Here is a 20,776-nt window from a genome sequence, read left to right as displayed (position 1 = left end):
CAAATAGAAGAAAATCTTCATAGTTACTATCATCATAAGGTTGAAATACTACTGATTTGGTTTAGATTTATAACCCTTTTTCCTGATGGTTTAAAATTAGTCCCCTAAAACTCCATGTATTTACATGTATGATTTAATTAAATAAAATGCAACAAAAAGGCAAATCCAGTGATAATTTTAAAGAGCAGCGCTATATACTTACGGCTCTGGGCGGAGTGGTGTAAAATAGCTGTGCAGTATGCTTTGTCAGCTGTGTGTCTTCTCCACCAGGGGGCATTGTTTCCGAAGATGTAGTAGAGTCATTGTCATCATCAAATCTCCAGGCTGGACCTACAACACATCAGAATGGGGAAAATACTTACTGTGTGAATCCTATTTGATGGTAACATTACATTCATGTGGACATGCAATCTGACTAAAACTTATGTGTGAGCATCAAAAGAATATTTGTGGTCACAGAAGAATATATGCGAGAAGACAGTAACATGTTTAAATAGGCACATTTCCTCATTTTGAAACAACTGTTAGAACAGTTATACCATACACAGCGAATGAAAAAGTCAATAAGACAAAGATATCTTTAAAGAGGTAAAATAAGTCAAGAATCTGATAGATGAAGTCAACAACAACATATCACTGAGTAGCACTTGACCAGTATTATGTACAAATTATGTGCCATGTAAGACATTATCAGTATTTCATGAACTTGCATATAGTAAGTCTTGGTAAGTTGTCTTCTCACCCCACTTGTGACATGATGAGTACATCAACATGTTTATCTACTGAGGCACATTCTGGTCCCTAAACACAATACCTTCCAGATCAACTGCACATAAAATGAGTCTCTATAGACTTTGTAACTAAGCACCTACAGTTGCTGTCAGAGTTTAGTTAAAACCCTGTCCAAATCAGTTTTTAGCTCTTCTATCATGAGGCTGTAGTGTTTAATGCTGCCTGTTAATGGTTAAAGACGCCTTGTACTTTCTACACCCCAAAGAGTAAACACAGTGAGTAACGTGCTGCATCCCTTCTGACATCAACCACTGGTTCAATCTTTTCTGCTTAAAGTGTGCTTTACTATTCTTACATTGTGTTGTGTTTGCACGTGTGAGAATGTTTTTCCACTAACACATCACAGAGACCAGAATCGTGCAGAGCTTGACCTCTGACATGCTTGCTTGTATCATTCTCTTTTATGTCAGTTTACTGACACAGAAGCTAAATCACCTCATTGTGTCTTCACTGGTCCAGAAATAGTCCTGCCAGGAGAAGTCCACAATCACATAACTCTACATCTCAAGCACATTCTGTAGACCTAAACATTCTGCCATGTCATAGAATCTCTAAAGAGTCTTTCTGATTCAACTTGCATTGACCTGTAGTCAAGAATGTGACAACTACTAACCTACCATCACCTCTACACCTGTGAGAGGCTGAATTATGTCATAATGCTCCTCTTATCTCCTAGCCACATCAGTATGGGTCAACCCATTGGCAGTGCTTCTCTCTTTACATCCAATACATCACACTCACAATATCACACTCACAGTATCTCCTCACAATGCCTGTGGTGTAATTATAAGCTATTTCAGCAAGTGTTATTATACACAGGCAAAGACAACTGTCTCCACAGTCCCCTCCATAGCTCATTCACAGAAGAATTAATGAAGGTGTAAGTCAGAAGGTTGACTGTTGGAAAGCCAAAAAATCATATATTTTGAGACAGCAAGGATATTATGAAATATAAATTTGAATTTTTTTACATAAATTAATTTTTTAATAATATTATCTTTTGTTAATAGTATAATCTTTAGTTAATATACAAAACTGAACGAAATTTTCACATTGTTCTGAAGATAGACAGACATCAGGAATTGTCACTCACCTTAACTATAATGTCTGACAGATAATAAGCATATCTCTGGTGGTGATCAGCATAACATGTCACTGCGACTGAGAGGGTTTGCATCTATGTCAAAGTTTTTACCCATGTTGAAGGTGCTGAAGAATGAACTCCCAAAAGCTTTATACCAGGCTGACATTGTGTGTATCAGCTAGCTATAGAGTAAAACTTGAGGCATAGTGTGAATGCCTGAGGAGTTTGGAGAAAACCTAATATTTAGATAAATTTGAAGTATAAAGGCCACAGCACTGCCTGCAGGTGAAATGTGACAGCCCCATGGAGTGACTGACAGCTACTCGACATCTTCCCTCCCAGCCCCAGGTGCATAGCTACCTCAACCAGAACAACAAACAAAACATCACACTGCCATCAATTATTTCCACCATTTACCCAAGCTTCCAGTCAACCCTGTTGTGCAATGTCTGAATCTTTTTACATATTCCAATATGAATTTATTAACAATAGAACAGAAAAACAAAACATAAAAACACACACATACATGTTATCCTCTTAAAAAGGAAAAACAATAATTCAGGCCTAACTGTAGAAGCATCAAGGAAACCAAACATTTGGAGAAAGCCTTAAGCTGGCCTAAGTGTCAGCTGCGAAGGAAGGTAATCGGTCTAAGACACTGGCATCTCCTCAAATACATAGCCCCTATTCATGGGTCAATGCTAACTCCATGGGCCGCAGAGAATCTCTCTGGAGCGCTGCTGACACAGTTCACAGTAACACGACAGAAAATACCACAGTATACAACACACACACACCAAAAAACTGGGAGAAAGTGACAAATATGAGGTGGGATATTTCACGTCTCAAGATAACGCTGTGAAAAAAAAAAAACGCAAACAAAGAGCAACTAAAATAGAGCCACTTCTTATGAAGGAAAGCACAGTATATAGAACATCAACTTTTTATCTCCTTTTTTTCATGTGGTCTTTTATGGCATCACACTTACATGTACTCTAATTACTGGTCACACACGTGGCTAACCTAATATCTCCTCCATAACAAAGCTATATAATGCTGAACCTGCTCTCTATACTTTCTAGATCCCAATCATGTCAAGCTACAGAGCCTACATGTATCTCTGACTACCTACTACTAGCTGCATGCGAGACAGATCTCTGATACTCTCTCATGTATAGAAAAGTGCTATAGGTTACACGTGTAAATTGAGCTTTCTAAATTCCATATTCCAAGAATTGATCACTATTAAAACAAAACTTAGATTGGGTAGCAATGCACATGAATGCACAAGTTCAGTTCAATACATAAAGTAATGAAGTCGTCAACTTTGTAATTTACAGTAATTACATGTGATATGCACACACCAGTGGTGCATGTACTTTGTACAAACGAGCTAATGAGTTCAGTGCATCTAAGTGCTCTTCAGCCCAGCTTGAGGACTATAAAAATGTAGCTTTGTGCTAGATTGGGTGGTCTTAGTATGTAATACAAGGGAGATAATTCTGCAAATGTTTGAATCATTAATCTTTTAATGTCCCACAGTGTCGGTAATAAGGGAATATACGTTTTTGTTTTGTTTGCTTTTTTTCAGGCTGTTTCAACCAAAAACATATTTTGGCATATATGTATGAATGTATATGTATTTTAAAAGAAAAAAGGTCTAGCTTTGGACCATTGATTTTAAGTGATTAACATACACACTTATGTTTCAGTACCTATATATGTACTTGTATAGTCTTCAATGAACTGATCTACACAGTAATAATAAAACAAAAGATCACTTCTTGATCTTGGTTCAAGATCACTAATATATAAACAAATATTCTTTGGTTGAAAGCAATTACATGTTTCCATAATGCTAACATCAGTAATAAACAGGTGTATAGCACCATCAAAAATTCAAAAAATTATAGCTTTCAACTGATCTCTCCTGAATATGTGCATCACTGGCATGTATACATCAATTAAGTATACCTAACTTGGTTTTAACTCAGTTTCATTCCCCCAAAATGTCAGCATCTAAAGATTCATATCCTAAAGTGAACATGTTTTAAATGCTTTAACAAAAAGAGCAAAAAACTGTATTCTTTAAAAAAAAATTAAGTTACTGATGTTCCAAAATACTTTTTCTATCTCAAATCCGAGGAAGAACTTGAAGAAAGGGTTAATCTGAAGTGACAATATAGGATATCTGAATGAAAGAATGGTACGAGTGAGTGGATAAATTTCCTATAGTCAGTCTATGAGAGGACATCTCAGGAGCAGGAATTTCTAGTACTCTTAGAGTATGTGATGTGGGTGATTGGCAACACGTCCTTTGTACAGCACAAATCAAGGAGAGCAACTGAGGTTGTTCCATCGTAAATTGTCTCTCTTGAAAACTCGCAAAAGCAACTACATCATCATCGGCAAATTGTACATAACAAGTTAGTTTCGTGCGTTTACCAGAAAAACATGCTGGTAAGTAGCATTACATAGTTACCTTTTGGTAGGATCAGTATTTCTTACAACACAAGTCCATATTTGTTCAATTTATCAGTGAATTACATTGGTGATGTGGTTTCATCACAAACATGATACTCGCACATTGTACATGTATTAGCTTCCATTAAAATGACGTACTGCCAGTATTCAGGACTAATGTCAAACATTTCAGTCAATCCTAACTATATTACTGGTATAAAAACAAATGGTTTTAACTGTTATGCTATTGAGTAATTCATTATACCCATGTCATGCTTGGAACATTGCTGAGGTAAGATGTCACCAGTCAGCAGGAGATCACCTGTAGCAGATTTACTCAGGCCCACTGATATTCAGTCCAAGGTAATTATAATAATACCTCAACTTTGGATAATCATGAACAGTGTACTGTACAATATATGGCTGAATATGGAAATAAGCATATTGTCATTGTTTTGGTAACATAAGAGAATGTGTCTGCTATGGGCGTGTATATGAACTGTGTGCATGTTCATCACATCATAAAAACACTTGCCATGTCACTGTTTTCATTATACAGTGGTAGGTACCCAATGGGCTGATTAGTAGTGTAGTATGCTGTTCTGTCTTGACACTGGCAGGATTATTGTACTCTGCCTTGGGTATTTAATACTCCCCTATTGTTCTTGTAGGCCTTCACTGTCATCAACTGCCATCAACAATGGTGAAGCCACTGTTTTTCAGCTGAAGTAAATGTTATAGAATAGAAGTACAGAGGTACTGTATGATACCGAGCTTACAGATGTGACTTACTCTGACACCCATACAAATTAATTTTCTGGTTTACCATGTTATCTTTTTAATCAGAGAGACCCCCATCTCAGCTACATCTAAATTTGTGGTTTCTTAATCCTTATGAAAATTTCTACCACAACTTGCTGAAATCAAAAGGCCATTGAGCACAGAATAAACCTAGGGATACCTCAATGATCAACCTGGCACCAGAAGATGGCCCCCAGTAGTCACAATTTTAACCATCAGTGCATGCATGAAAATATTAAAACATTTTGGCAGGTTGTTAAATAATAGGTGAACAGTAAACATGATGTATTGTTGTATGTGTTGAAAAATCAAAAACATCAGAAATAGAATCATACATACTGATCTTACTAGTACAGGGTTTCCACCAGAAAATAAATTTTGAGTTTGTCTGAAGCCGAGGGTTGGTGGTAAGGGGTGAGAGACAATGTAAGAGTGTGGTATTCCCCCTTCAATTTTGAGTCTTTAGATCAGGTGTAATTCACGATGTCCTCAGCGAAATTCCTGTGTTCCAACAAGCAAGTCAGCAGAACGAAAACATGTGCCAAAACTTATCCGTCGTGGGCAAAGTCAAGTGAATTACAATCGTCAACGGCTTTGCAGTCTTGTGGACAATTTTCATCTTACTGCATGGTGTATACGATGAGCAGTTCCATGAGATCTCACCTCAACATTTTACACTTGGAGCAACTGTTTTCACGCGCTACGCATGCGAACCTATGATTGACCTTTCTGACCTGTCATGGCACATCATCTCCCACATCAAACCTTTATTTCTTGTCACTTTTAAAAAAGTATTTTCTCAAAATTACCTACAAGGCCATCCTTAGACCGGATTTCCGGGCTATCATAGGCCTATGTATTCTAGATGTTATGCTGGAGCACGTTGGGCAATTTGTGCTGCATGCACTATCCCTGCGTCAATTAGGTCATCGGTCTCCAACACATATACTAAAAACAGAAATTTTTATGAGATGCAGGAATGGGACACGTCTGTGATGTAGTCAGCAGTCTTGTTGAGTGTGCATATTGGTTTGTTTGGTGCTTTAACTATCTATTACCGTCAACATATTTGTAACAGGATTCATATTTTCCAATGGCAATTGAAAGGCCTTTTTTTCTTTTTTTCACTTTTTTGTATGTCTGAGGGTGAAATTTTGGTACCTTTTTCAGGGGATGCAAAACTGACATAGCAGAAACCCTGTAGTACGATATTTAGGACCAAATCCATACAGGATAAAATATATAATCAACCAGCTTTGCATTAAAAAAATTATTGTTTACACTTTTTATGTTGCTTTTCTTAAAAATGATTCCACTGCTGCTGACATTCTGACAACTCAATGCTAGCATTTAAGCAAGTTCAGAATAACAATAATTCACGTAAGAAGATTTTTTTGCAAGATTCAAGAAGGAAAAATGTCTTAAAACTAGCTTGTTTCTGATGCAAGTTGGGATTCAGACAAATCAAAGGGCAACAACAGTCCTTGTAGGAAAGAGACATGGCTTATTGATTACATGTGATGATTCTGGCTGAGTCTCCAGGCTAGATAAACTGTTCAATAAGAACTGTATATTCACTCTCACTGATGCATCTCTGTGAGTGGAAATACACTTTACACCACTACATAAAGGGAAAACCATCCCAACTCATAACTGCCCTCTGCATTCTAGTTTACACTGTGTCACCATAACAACATAAACCAGCCAACATATACAGCTAGTAATTAATTTATATATACTAACATATCAGATAACCTTCTACGTTGGGAACAAATCGATACAGCCTAAGCACCTCATTAATATCTGCCAACATGTTTTATCATTCATCTTGACAATATCACATGACTGGGAATTACAGAGCTATAGCTGCATAGTTAACAATCACTGATCATACACAATGTAGGAGATTCCACCAAGGGAGTTCTGCATCCATTAAATACAAATCTCTTTGTGCACTGGGCTTTCTGCAATAAAACCAGTCCATACTCTGAAAATCAAGGATGAAAAAATACCAAATGTATTTTTTTGTAATCTGTAATAATCAGTCAATAAACATCTTAAAACTATTTGATCAGTGCAGAATTTATTATTTATTTTAACTGCTGCTTTTGCTATTTTTACTGTTGTAAACAGAGGCAGCCACACCTCGGGGAGTGTGAAGGAGAGCAGGAGCGACTTTGGACTTTGCACAACATGAGCGTCCGAAGGTGATAGCCACAATGGTGAAAAGCTAGCCTGGTGGTTTTGCAAGACTGCTCAACATGAATGATAATGATGGTTAACACCGAATGCAAACTAGAAACTGGTGCATATTCTGCGCCTGTTTCTCACATAAATAAGCATACTTGCTTGAATGTACATAAAATCAAGACTAACAAATACAGAAGGATATTAAAAAGCATGATAAAAAATAATCACAGTGCACAGGTACAATCATGTTCAAATATTGATAGTAGTGCAAATCCATAAATAAGTTCATAGGTCAATTGTGGGCTCAAATTTGCAGGAGTACTAGGACCCTAGCAATTACACAGACAACATACTGAAAGTATACTGCTGTCATGCATCAGTTATTGGGAAGATAGAATCCCCAGTCCATTAGTACAGCACCTGTGCTGTAGGTTTATTTTCAACAGTAATTAGGTCAGCTCAAGCCAAGACAAGCTCATGTCAATAAACTCAAACTTTCCATGAACTAGGTCATATTTTACATCCTTTAGTACATGTAAAAACATAAATGCATATAAAATTATATTTTTATATAAGTCACACTTTATGAGCTACTCACACTGGAAAAAAAAAGTTACCAAAATTTTTATATAAAGGTTTGTGCTAAATTTAACTTAATTCTCATATTCCAGATAAAACAACCCAAATCACATTTTTTCTGATGAAAATTAGGATGCATATTATGCTGTTACCTGTTACTTATTTTCTCAGCAACTGCAATGTATGACATTCAGCTATTTTTCTTCCACAGAATTTTTTGACATCTGTGTAAGGTAAACGACACTGGAAGAATTAAACTTCCTGTTTGCAAGAAGCCAGATTAGCAGATTTAGATGCAAAGGTAATGTTTGGCAAGAGCCCTTGTGAACGGCTGCCTAGGCTGATCTGGGCTCAGACAATGCTGTGCTTGGGGTGGTTTTCTTGGCTTAATGGTTTCCCCGGGATAGAGGGACATATAGCATCCTTCTTGTCCCCGAGTCAATTTAAGTTGCTAGTAATCTATTTACCATGATATAGCAGCGGCCAGCTATGTGGCAGGCCTACAGTGTAACAGTTGTCAGATAGGGTTCCTCAGGGCTTGTCTGCATCGCATGCTCTATTACACAAGACTTCACAATGAAAATCACCACACTACAACCATTTTGTTCGTATCCTGACTGTACAGTTTCTTTAGACAGAGGAAACTGTTCAATAGATAAAGAATACACGTATTTGATCATTTTTATTAGTCTACTGAATGTTTCCATGTAAGAGTCAACCAAATAAAGTCTTTAAAAACTAGTATACAGGTGCATCATTCAAGTTAAGCAAACAGAATCACCCATTTTGGATTGTGCATTAATGAAAGTATTTATAATGAGCCAAAGCATACAATTCTACCAGTTTAGGTGAACTTAAATTCCATAAAGAGAATAGTATATATTTAACACATGCATGTATGCAAGTGGATTGAAATATACAATGTATGTCAACAATTGAATTCAACTTTACTTATGTATACTCATGCCCACTTCTGTTTGCACATTCAATATCAAATCTGTGAGAGAATGCCTACAACCTGTCTGTCAGACAACTTGGACAAACACCATACCCATAGAAGACATTTTCCACACCATCCCTGCTACAACATTTGTATAATATCATTCAATTCATCCCATGAAAGCATCCAGGTCATGTTCAATCGCCTTTACAGCTTTTATGTGTATACTTTCTTCCTAAATTAAATACACAAAGTTGCCACATATCTGTGAAGGTGTGTATCTGAAATAAGAGCAATTCAGCTTACCCTCTGGAAGAGAGAATTGTTGTTAACTAAAACACATCTCTTCATGCCTTCCTGTGTACTTATGGTATAAATTTACCACAGGCTGTTTACCCTTCATATGTACCACAAGTCTGGCAGTGCTGTTTCCAACAGCCTACACATGCTAAATAATTCAAAACCATCAAGCAGCAACAGGTCCCCCTTCTGGCTTTATTACCTATTCATGTTTTGCCAGAGCTCATTCAAGAGGGGTTTGGTTCATGGGAATAGTAAATTTCCTTGTCCAAGGCACCAACTAGGCATACACTTCAGGCAAATGGGCAAGATAAGAAAAAATGAAACCCAATTCCAATAAATTTGACAAATTGAAGTAAAATTTGTTTTAAAACATGGTGTGCATTATTTTCATGAAATTCCTGCAATGTCAGAACCTGTCTATCAAAGATGGACGGTGATAATCATGCTGACAAAATCCTGAAAGCACTGTGTACACAAAAGTACAAGTACTGCACCCAAAAATACAAGCAGTAAAATAAGGTGCTTGCATGCGAAAGCACTGCTGAGTGTTTCTACAACAAATGCTGAACCCCCTTTTTTGTCAAAGTAAACACAAGTAAGATATAAAGGTCAACAGGTGATTTTTTTTACTTGGAGAGAAGAGGGATACATTCTGGCCACAGCCTTCAAGAAGGTGAAGCAAAATAGGGAAAACTGAGTAGAAAACCTTCTTAAAACGTATTCAAATTCTAACCTGGTTATGACACTGAGAGGATATTAGTACAAAATATAACGTTCCTGCAAATTTTTGGGATATAATAGATACATGGAAAAATGGAAAGCAAGATGGCCCCTCAGGAATCAAGAATAGCCGAAGAGAACTTTTCATGGATGTTTAGGAGAATGGCAAACAAATCCACACGAAAAACTGCAGCTAAGACAGAAATGCAAACACTGTTTCTAGCAAAGACATTTTGTTCTGTGAGTATTAAGTTACCAGAAATTTCCAATAAAACCATGACTGGTGTGCAAAAGTAAATGTATTGGTCGGTCATACAATCTTCAATGGGTTTAAATCAATACAACTGGTCTGCCATTGCCCTAACAGTTCCCAGACAAAACATCTATTCCTGCCAAGATTCTAATGGGTCCAGCAGTCTATTTGTCTAGATCCTTACAAAAAGCCTCTCATACCATAAACAATCTTTTCTTGAAGACCACAAAAAAGAGCAAGAACCAGAACAATATGGCTGGTCAACATGACATTGCTAAATTATTACTCAATATATAGGTTGATGGATAGGACATATCTATAAAACAATCTTCCTTCAACAACAATCACAATGCTGGAAAGAAATTAAATAATTGGCTGTGTTGTACAAGAAGGAAAGCTGGACAATGAGACCCACTGACTCTTCAAGAAAAAATATCAAACTGATTAATTCGAACGGTGCAATGAATTTACTTAAAAGAAACAAATGCAGAGAATTTACACCCCCTAAATATGTAAAACTTATACATGGATAAAGTGGATCTTAAGGTTTTCAAAATGAATCAGTGCACAAAATTTTATTGGATTCACACAATATTTGAAGAAATGTGGGACAATAAATTTGACTTCATAATCAGACAACACGCATCTCGGGAGCGAAGAATATCAAGAGCAGCATGTTATGTTGACCTACAGTACTTGGTTCTCTGTGTACATGTATACAAGAATAAATTCTTGGTTGAATTCCTAGACGTGTTACACTAAACATTATAAAAATGCTTCTTATAGCTTCTTTGATATAGAAGTGCTCAGCAATTCTAATTAAACTCAAATCTAGTACTCTCTAACTACGGTGACTTAGTTTTCCTAATTATATATGAAATCACACAACCTTCCAGCATACCCACTAATATCTTTTTGAATGGAGCTTTTAGTCAAACTTTGGTAACAATGAGAATCATGAGAATGTCATTTTTCACCAAAGTATGGAAGCAAGAATTGGACTGAGCAAACAGAGATAGAGTTAGGAAGAACTGTTTGTTTGGATCTGGAATAAGGGAAGGTGCTAATGGATCTGACTTGTGATGCTCAACGTTTACCAGGAAAAGATGGGTGAGCCTGGAGCTACTACTCTGTGAATGAATGAGTGTCATTTTTGGTGTCTACATACGTGATGGTTTTACATGTACGACTTGCCTACACCATGAAATGACAGAAACACATACACAATCAAACCTACTTAATAATATGATCAATATTTCTTCCATGATTATGCCATTCCTGCTCTTCAACATCTTTTTTTTTTTTTCAAAAGCTAAAGTGGGCTAAATTAGAAGAAATCAGACGTATGGGCTTCTGTCAATATAGACTTGAAGTCTGAAAAGACAGCCTTTAGCAAACTCGGTCAGGAAATTTGAATAATTTGATTCAGCTTCTTGCTGCAATCAGACGGAAATGAAAATCCTTTAACATTCCATGACAATTAGATAAGCGTGGTTCTCACAACAGCCTCCCTCCAGACTGCTGATTCAATGGGGTGAAGACACACTGCTTTCTGTCGGCCAACATTCAATAGATTGGAAAACAGATTCGAGAGGTTAGAAACCACATGCCCCTTAAGGCTATCTGATGAGGGCGCTGGTCAATCTGAACTGCTAACATCATAAAACAGGATACAAAATAACATACAAACATTACCAGAGGCTCCAGTCACACTTTGATTGATTCTGTTTAAACAGGGACTGGATAACAAGGGATACTGCCACATTTAGTAAGTAAACAGCAACCAGTCCATTGGCTATGGCAACAACTTCTTACAAATGATGGTTTTTATCCCTCTTATGGAGTGCTTCCAGCCTACAGAATACATGTAAAACAGCTATATGTACTTGGCCAAGATCTGAACCAGAATTTTAAACCAATGACAGTGAAATGAAACATCCAAGGTAAAATTCAAAATTTAACAATGCTGTTTTGTTTCTTATGTGTACAATGAACTTTGATATTTCAGCATATACACATTAAAATGAATAGTGAATCAACAACTAAAAAGAACACCCTGTAGTAAAGAAATACCAAGATGTTGTAAAACAAGGTTTTGTTTAGTATAGCAGTCCTATCATTTTCAAAACAAAATCTTAAACGCGCATGCATATATAATGTCTTTTTAAATCTTCACTGAAAAATCTATGTATGCTGTGTGTCCAACATATTTGTATATTTCACTAAAACATCCATCATGTTCATCACTCTTCTGTCCTTGTGTACTGACAGGTGAAATCAGAACTCAATGAACAAGACACATCAGGTCATGTCTGCATTTTGAACTCACAAAAGATCATTATTACTTTAATTTGTATTGAATGCTACACAAACTGCAATATCTTGTTCTGCTCTGAGTTATGGAACTGGGCTATGAATGCAAGTAATTATGAAACGTTTGTAAAACAATTTCACTTTTCTGCAGTGTTCAAATTGTTTTGAACTAGATGTGCGTGTGGTGATTCTAAAGACTGACTTCATCTTACTGAGTTCGTGGACTCCAGGTCAGGGCTGGCTGTCTGGAAAAGGCCGCTGAATCAGCCCACTGAACCAGGAAATCGATGTAAATCCTATAAAACCTGGGCACCCAGCAAATGGCAAAGTTTCTTCACACACATTTGGCAAATACAATTGAAACACTACTCCAAGATAATGGTTTCAAGATAGTTTTATATTAGATGATTAAGAAATGATACCAGTCAGCTTTTCTAAGCTGAGCTATTCACAGTGCAACTGAATCTAGTATGACTTTATTGCAGCCAAATCTGTTGTGTCGATACAGGTTAAATCCCAGCTATTAGATCTTTTTCAAGTTATATCAGCAGAATACTGGCAGCAACAGCTGTACACTCTCTATCTTTTAACATATTATTAATACATGTCTTATCCGCCTCTATTCCTATAAAATATGTAGCGCTGTACTCGAAGTTCCAGACCAGCTACCATAGCAATCTGTGGCTGAAACCACAACACCACTGAGTCCTAATATCACAGTAAAGATACGTGTACATGTATAATTGTGCAAAGTATATATAAACGCAAATCTACATTGCTACCATGCATCTTCAGCAACCTGGAAATGCTGTAAGGCTAAGATGTTTCATCAGCAAATGACAAACACCAGCCATGCAACTTGGCAGGATGATGAGATATTTTAGTCCATCAAAATGATATATATCCTAGGGTTTATAAACACCTGTGTACATCGAGAGTCATATTGCAGTATACGCTGTACTATCTATACATGCACAACTGCAACCTAATAATCCTCTTAGGCATATCGTATTAAGAGCTGGACACATCGTATTAAGAGCTGGACACATCGTATTAAGAGCTGGACACACTCATGTGGAAATGTGCGAGACATCGTAATATTTTATGAGCAACAAGAACAGATTTACAATTAAGTTCGTCTCTGATTTCAGTCTGGTTGTCCTTGAAGTGGTTTATTATCATTTCCTACATCATCATATGGCTACTCTCAGGGGTCAGTCTGTCTGAGTTAGCTGAGCTGATTGCAGCCACCTGAGATAATACTGACAGCCGGGGCAGGTAATGGGCAGGTAATCAGTAGGTGAGAGAGCCAGCATGTTCCAATGTGCGGTGTCAATCTACCAGCCTCTAACAGCCCTCCGCTTTACAGATTACCTCCTAATGACTACAAATACTCACTGGAACACGACATTGCTACACACTCAACAGTTTAACACAAACCTAAATGTAAACAGCATCAGCTTGGCCTGTTCATTGGGCCACATTTCTATAGTTCTATGACAAAAACATGTCAAGGTTTCCTTATTTTAGCAGCTAGTTTGGGTCAAACAGATGCAAATGCTACACAGATATAGCTCTAATTGCTTGAATTACTTATCTTGGCTGTCCTCCAAAGAATAGTGTGGTTGGGGATGATTGAACTATGTATCTTATTCTAACTGTATCTCAGCATGCTCATTAGTTAGCCTGTCTGATCAGTGAAAGCACCAATGTCAGCCTTCATCTAGTTTAACTGAATTACCCCTCTATACTGCAATCCTACATGTACCATCCATTCCACCTTCCACAACCTAAATGTACCAATATTAAACCTAAATTTCTCACAAGAAGACTAAATGTAATAAGTGATTCATTTCAAGTTCGTGGTACACTTCTTCAGGCCCAGGTCAGGAAAGAGTTAACATGTCAATGAATGTATATGCATTCAGATGGCAGTAATTTCAGAGAAAGGATTACATCACAAATCAGGGATCTATTACCTAAATTATCACTCCACAATGGCCCTGGTACATACATGTAATTGTCAAGTGCTACTACATGTAGCTCACCGTTAATCAGAATTAGAATTGGTAAGAGAAAACCTACATGCTCTTTATATTACATGTATATATATATTACATACATGTCTGCGTCATCTGAGGATTTATTTTTTCTTTCAGCCGCTTAACACCAGTAAACAGGGCAACTGCAAATGGCTTCCAGTTTATATCCTTAAGGCAAAGACAACGGCAGGGTGTTCATTATTATCACTGACAAAATAGTTTAGACGTGTTCAGTTGGACAGGGTGTGAAATGTGCCACAGTACCCGGCTGTATCTCAAGGTTCCACATCAGACATTGATTATAGCAGACTTACAGGATCCACCAACAACATAATCTGTTGCATACAGATGTGGCACTACCCAGTTTTCATTAGCATCTCATAATTACGCACCTATCAGCAATGAGAAATTACCTAATCTTAACATGTACTGATGTCAAGATGATAATTTGTCTTCTAGCACTGCAAAATCAATGATAAAAAAAGTGGTAAAAAGTCTCTTTATATAGTGTTAAATAGACACAGGAAATTATACGCAATTATACACAACTCCCTGATCACAAATCACTAGAGAGGAATAGCTCTAAGACAAATCTCTTAAGTCTTGTTGTCAAGGTGAATTATTAGCAACTAGTATTTCAGATGTAAAGCAAAACTGCACACATTGAGAAAGTCAAAAGCGCCACGATGTTTTTAATTTAAACTCATCAGGCACAAGTTATTTTTCCAACACAGTTGTTTCTGCTGATGTCAATCAAACCCTATTTTACCTGTTAGCCACATGTGTGTTATGTATTTATGTGTTATATATTTATGTGCGATGAGAGCCTGTTTTCAGTTGCGCTTACAGGGCGCATCCCATGGTCTCTTGATTAAAACTTGATTTATGGAGTAACCAAGCAAGTCAGGACAAAATGGCTGTGGCCATTTAAGTCTGTTTTCATTGATTCACTGATATATATAAGGTAATATTATTTGCTGTCTTTTCTTATAAAACAGGCTATCTAAATTAAACCATGTGAAAAAAGGCACATTTAGACATTGACACAAGTCAGAGCTAAATAAAATACATTGAAGTTTGTGTTATTCTTAACTCTTCACTCTAAAATCAGGAACAGTATGAGTCTTGAATAACAGAACTCAAAGTGATGGATGAAAATGAAAAATAATAAGAAATCCACACCATGGTCATTTGCAGCAATCCTCACCATGACTAACTCAATGCCCAAAATCAATACAATCATATTTCAAAGAATTACCGTGTTGGATGAACCTACCAGAACCATATCCCAAACCTAGCAACCCATGTCCAAAACCCAGCTACCATATTAACAACCCAGCAACCATATCCAAAACCCTGTGAACATCTTGTTTTATGGGAAGAATAATGAGGGAGAAGGAGTTACATGTGCACATGTACATTTTGTAACTTACGAGGAGCAACTTGTTGTGTGTAGTAATCCCCTGCCTGATCAGCTTCACTTTTGCTCCTCTGAACTGGGGGATGTTTGCCCTTCTTTGGCTTCCAGGAAGCTGCCCTCCTCAGGTCCTGCATCTTGGTCCTTCTCTGAAGCATCATGACAGCCTGATGGGCTCACTTTAGGAATGCTTACAATTGTAAGCCTCTGAACAAAACAGCTCTTGATGATTGTGGAATTATATATATACCGTCCCAAAACACCTGTCACTGTGTCCTTGCTAAGGGACTCCCACACAATGTCCAACTTGGATCATGTAATGTAGGTGTGAATTGATTTTCCCTTTCATTGTCCACTACAAGCAGCATTTCAAGTAATATCCACTGGAGCACTGGGTCCTAAGCTGGCAGAGTAACACATCATCTGGCTATCGGTACACAGCCACAACACTGCACCATACAGGTACTCTGCTGATGTGAAAGCAATGAGGTTGGCGGGTTCAGGCTGTACCTCCAGCAGCCACCCACAGGAAATGGCACTGTGTGCACTGAGTGCCAATGTCAATGGTGTATCGCAGCAGAAAGCGGCATCTCCATCAATGACTTTTTCTGCCGGCACCACTTCATATGACCAGTCGCAGTCTCCTTGACAACCAATGAAGCAAGGAATAATTATTTGCAATCTGGAGCAAGACTTGAATGAGAGGCTTGCAACTGGTTTACAGGCCACCTGCGGTGGTGAACAGAATGCAGACAGATAGTGGCTGGGCGGTATTCCAGTCAATACCAGCCTGTTGGATGTCTAGATACCAATCCGTGCAGAGATGCGCAGACACACTGCTGATGCCAGTGGTCACACACTGACACTAGCAACTTGCCTGCATCTTACACTATCACTACCTGCTTCCCTATTCAGTCAACTAGCAACAAACTAGCACTGCTGAGGTAAATGGCTCAATACAAAGGTGTTAAACACATACTTCACTGTGCACTCATTTACCTAGTCTAGTGAAAGGGTAAGACACCACCCACCGAAGTCCACATAGTAGAAATAACACATACATGTACATATGCACCCACACATCCCATTCTGTGGCCATAAATCATTACATGAAACCATTTTGAAAAAAAAAAATGTTTATTCAAACCCTCTAGGATAAAAAGAGAAGTAATATTCAAGGCTGTGTGCTAAAAATATCATACATGGAAAGTGCATGTTATTCACATTATAAAAGCCTTAACCAGAATTTCATACTGTTGACAACAGTGCGTTCAGTATGCATGCATAGTTTACCTGTGTAAATATATTAACAGCTCTTCACTACAGTGATACCATGTTAGCAGTAAAACATTTCTCACACACAAAAAAAAATGATTTTGAACAAGGCAGGAGATCCATGGGCGAGCTAGTAACTAGCTAGTGCAGCACATTGATTTTGGTGCCTCTCATCAATGTGGTTCAAGTCCAGGTGAGACTGGCTTCCTCTCTAATCATTAGCAGGAAGGTCTGCCAGTACCTTGCAGATGTTTTGGTTATCCCATGGGATGTCCACGGTTTCATCCCACCAAAATGTTGGCCACTCTCGCGTAAGTGATATATTCTTAAATATAGCATAAACCCAAATGAAATAAATACATAAAATGAATAAAGCAGTTGTTATGGTTGAGGCATTTTTGATACACTGAGCCGTCAACACCATTTTAAGCAAGTTGAGGCTTTTGGGGTTTTTTTGTGCAGTATAAATGTATTGACTACTCCATAGTTTACCAAGAAATCAAGAGTGGAAGACAAAGAAATCAATGGCTCTAATAAAAAGTGCTTGCCCGTACAGCCACACAAAAAATAACCCTTTTCCAACAAACTCAATTTAGCCTGTGTTGTATTATAACAGCAAAACTTTCACATCATTTATTTCCAAAATTGAAGGAGAAGAAAATTGAAATATCAATCAAATACCATTGAAAAGAGTATGCATTTTCTTGCAGGTGCAAGCCATAAAAAAATTCTACCTCAAGTTGATAAATTATGAATAATGTCAGCACCAAAATCTGCTGTGGGAGACTCCATTTTGCCAATGAACTAGTCCTGAAGTCTTTTGTGTTAGGAGGAGGATTGCCGTCAGAAACTGCCGAAGTGCAGTCCATACATTTTCGGCAGAACTCTTCTTCCCATAAGGAAGCGAACAGTACACTTCGTTTTCCGCTTGAGGATGGAGAAACCGGAATGTTGGACGTAGGTTCCGAGTTTACACAAACAAGCCGGCAGTTTTAATGACTCTCAATGGCTGAGAAGCAACACACCCCAGCATAAGTTACAGGGTGTTAAAGGTGGAGGACACAATGGACTCAGCGATTTATGCCAGCTTTGCCATTTTTAGACTTTACGTGTATGGTGATGAAAAATCACAAAATTATGCAGCAGGCACCACCAGATAGAAAAAAAATATGCTCTTTTCAATCTATAGCGTCATTGTTATAAGTTTTCTTCTCCTTTAAATCAGACAACAAAATGTGTGGGGACAAAATAAATTTGTGGTGGCCTTGTCTAGTCAAAATTTCAATTGGACTGCCTAAAGAATTTAAGATGATCTTAGTATTTATCTATATAGCAAACCCAGTGTCCATAAAAAAAACATCATATAAGTGCATCATAAGATTGAAACATAGTAAAACAGATAAAAGTCTGGCAAGGCTGGGCGGGATAGGCTTTGTATTGGAGATCAAACCAAGCGTCTGTCCCATTATACATAAAACTCATCACAGCAGGTCAAACGAACAGTTTTTATACATGTGTATAAAAAGATAGTCATAATGGCATAAATCTTCCACAAACAGAACTATTTCATGTGGAAATCACACCAAAATATAACTCTCAAGGTATTCATTGTTCTTTTTTCTTTTTTTTTTTGTTTGTCAGATCCATTCATTAAGAGAATACTTTGATAAGTAAAAATCAAATATCTGGTAAAGTAGGACAAGCTTGGTACGTTTTCAAATTCCCTTGGACAAACTATTTCAGACGATAACAGTTCTTGTACAACCAGATACATCTTTACTAAAACCAACATACATTTAAATATAAGAGACTCAATGATAGAGTGAAGTTTCTAGAATGCTCTTGATATTTACTGTTCGCCATCTGTTCTGAAGCCTCGTGATTAGGAAGAATTAAAGCTGTTCTATAGACTACAGCACTACAGAGTTAGAAAGTACTACAGAGCGGTCTGTGCAACTTAAGTAAATTAACTCTTTACATATATCTATTCTTTTGGCCCTTAAAAACCACACTAAACTCAAATTGAAAACATAACTGTGCCATTCAAGCTGACCAACCACACAGATTCTATCATGGTGTGAAAGAATGCATTGAACAGAAAAGCTAAATAAATACTATTTTTCTGCCAGAAATAATGGCTTATCACAATCACAAACATTTCATGCAACAATTCAACATTTCATGACATATGTGAATAAAGCTTTTAGAACAAAACAACACAAAAATCTTATTTACAAATACATATTGTATTTCTATATTCTATTAAAATGCACTTGTGGGTGGGTTAAGTGCTTTAGTTAGACCAGATCTTTTACTGAACAAATCCAATCAAAAACAGTTTCACACATTAGTCTAAACTTGGGATGATGGCATATTTGCAAAACTCAATGGAAGAAATTAACATGATTCTATTTAGGGAAAAAGAGAGCTATACTACGGTATCGCCAAATGACAAATCAAATACTGTCAAAACATCTGTCAATTATTATTTGTGTGACTGAATAATATTGGTTTCCGGCATTTCCCACACCCCTGCAGAGGAATCCATTTTTAGCAGGAGGATGAAGAGATCTCAGGTTGTTCCAGACCAAAATAGATATGACTTAATTGATGCCTACAGATTAGGCCGATAGCAGGTAAACAATGAGTTGAGGTGAGGTTTTCACTAAACATTTCTCTATTGGCTATCAGTGATACAAACACCAGCAGATAAAATTACCCTTGTAATTATTATATTAGTAATCAATAATCACTCTCAAGATTTAAACCTTTTACCCAAAATCAAGTTAAGTTCAGCCTGATATTTGCTTCCTGTGCAAAAGATACTAAAAGTATCAAGCATTTTTGGGAACCTATCTCAAAATAAATTCAGACCTCCTGCTAATTTTTGATCAAAAATAAATGTTTTATGTATAATTTTATTTTCAAAGAACAAGTCACCTAAAACAAATAAGCAAGTCATATAGAATATATAAGAACCTACCTGCCAAAATATTTGCTATTATCCTTCTAAACATCTCAATAATACCATGGGTGGCAAGTATACGTATCTGTACAAGTCCATGTGAACAAGATTGTTTTCAAGGAGTGAAAACCTCCACACTGAACATCAAACCACTACCTAATACACTTGGTTACAAAAATACGACTTCCAACTTTCATTATCACATTTTGCGGCAAAATGGAGAAAGGGTTGCTATCATAATGAAATACGTACAGCTTGCCCAAAAGTCTCTGCTAAGTTTACCCAGCTGATAATAGGCTCTATAAAACAACAAGGTCAACTCAGTAAACAATAGAAAACAATTCAGAAAAAATTATCTTTGATAGCTACCCAATTCTGCTTGCAATATAACCCAGACTATGTCATTTGGGTTTTTGTACACACACAGGTCTGGGTGGAGAATGTCAGCTCACACAGGTCCCACTACAATCACAGCATATCCTCAGATACATGTCACACCCACTGTTACTCACACCACTATTATCTCAGTGATCAACTCTTAATACAACAAAATTCATGAGCAATATTGAGCTTAGCCTAGTATTTCAGTCATTTGATAACACATTATTTATTTCCACAACTTTATGTACATACCCTAAT

The 20,776-nt window shown here is 37.1% G+C and overlaps 1 protein-coding gene across 1 annotated transcript in view; it reads right to left on the bottom strand.

Moving 5' to 3' along the window:
• The window catches only part of LOC135475401 (ankyrin repeat and fibronectin type-III domain-containing protein 1-like), a 77,195-nt gene that overhangs the window by 44,853 nt on the left and 11,566 nt on the right, over nucleotides 1-20,776 (bottom strand). Inside the window, exon 4 of the mRNA XM_064755289.1 lies at nucleotides 203-330. Within this exon, the coding sequence (XP_064611359.1) occupies nucleotides 203-330 (128 nt within the window). The remainder of the gene's footprint in view (nucleotides 1-202; nucleotides 331-20,776) is intronic.

Source organism: Liolophura sinensis, chromosome 1 (genome assembly GCF_032854445.1).
Source record: "Liolophura sinensis isolate JHLJ2023 chromosome 1, CUHK_Ljap_v2, whole genome shotgun sequence".
Taxonomy (NCBI): domain Eukaryota; kingdom Metazoa; phylum Mollusca; class Polyplacophora; order Chitonida; family Chitonidae; genus Liolophura; species Liolophura sinensis.
Note: the sequence above shows the minus strand (reverse complement) of the source record. Positions and strands in the feature narration are given on the sequence as shown.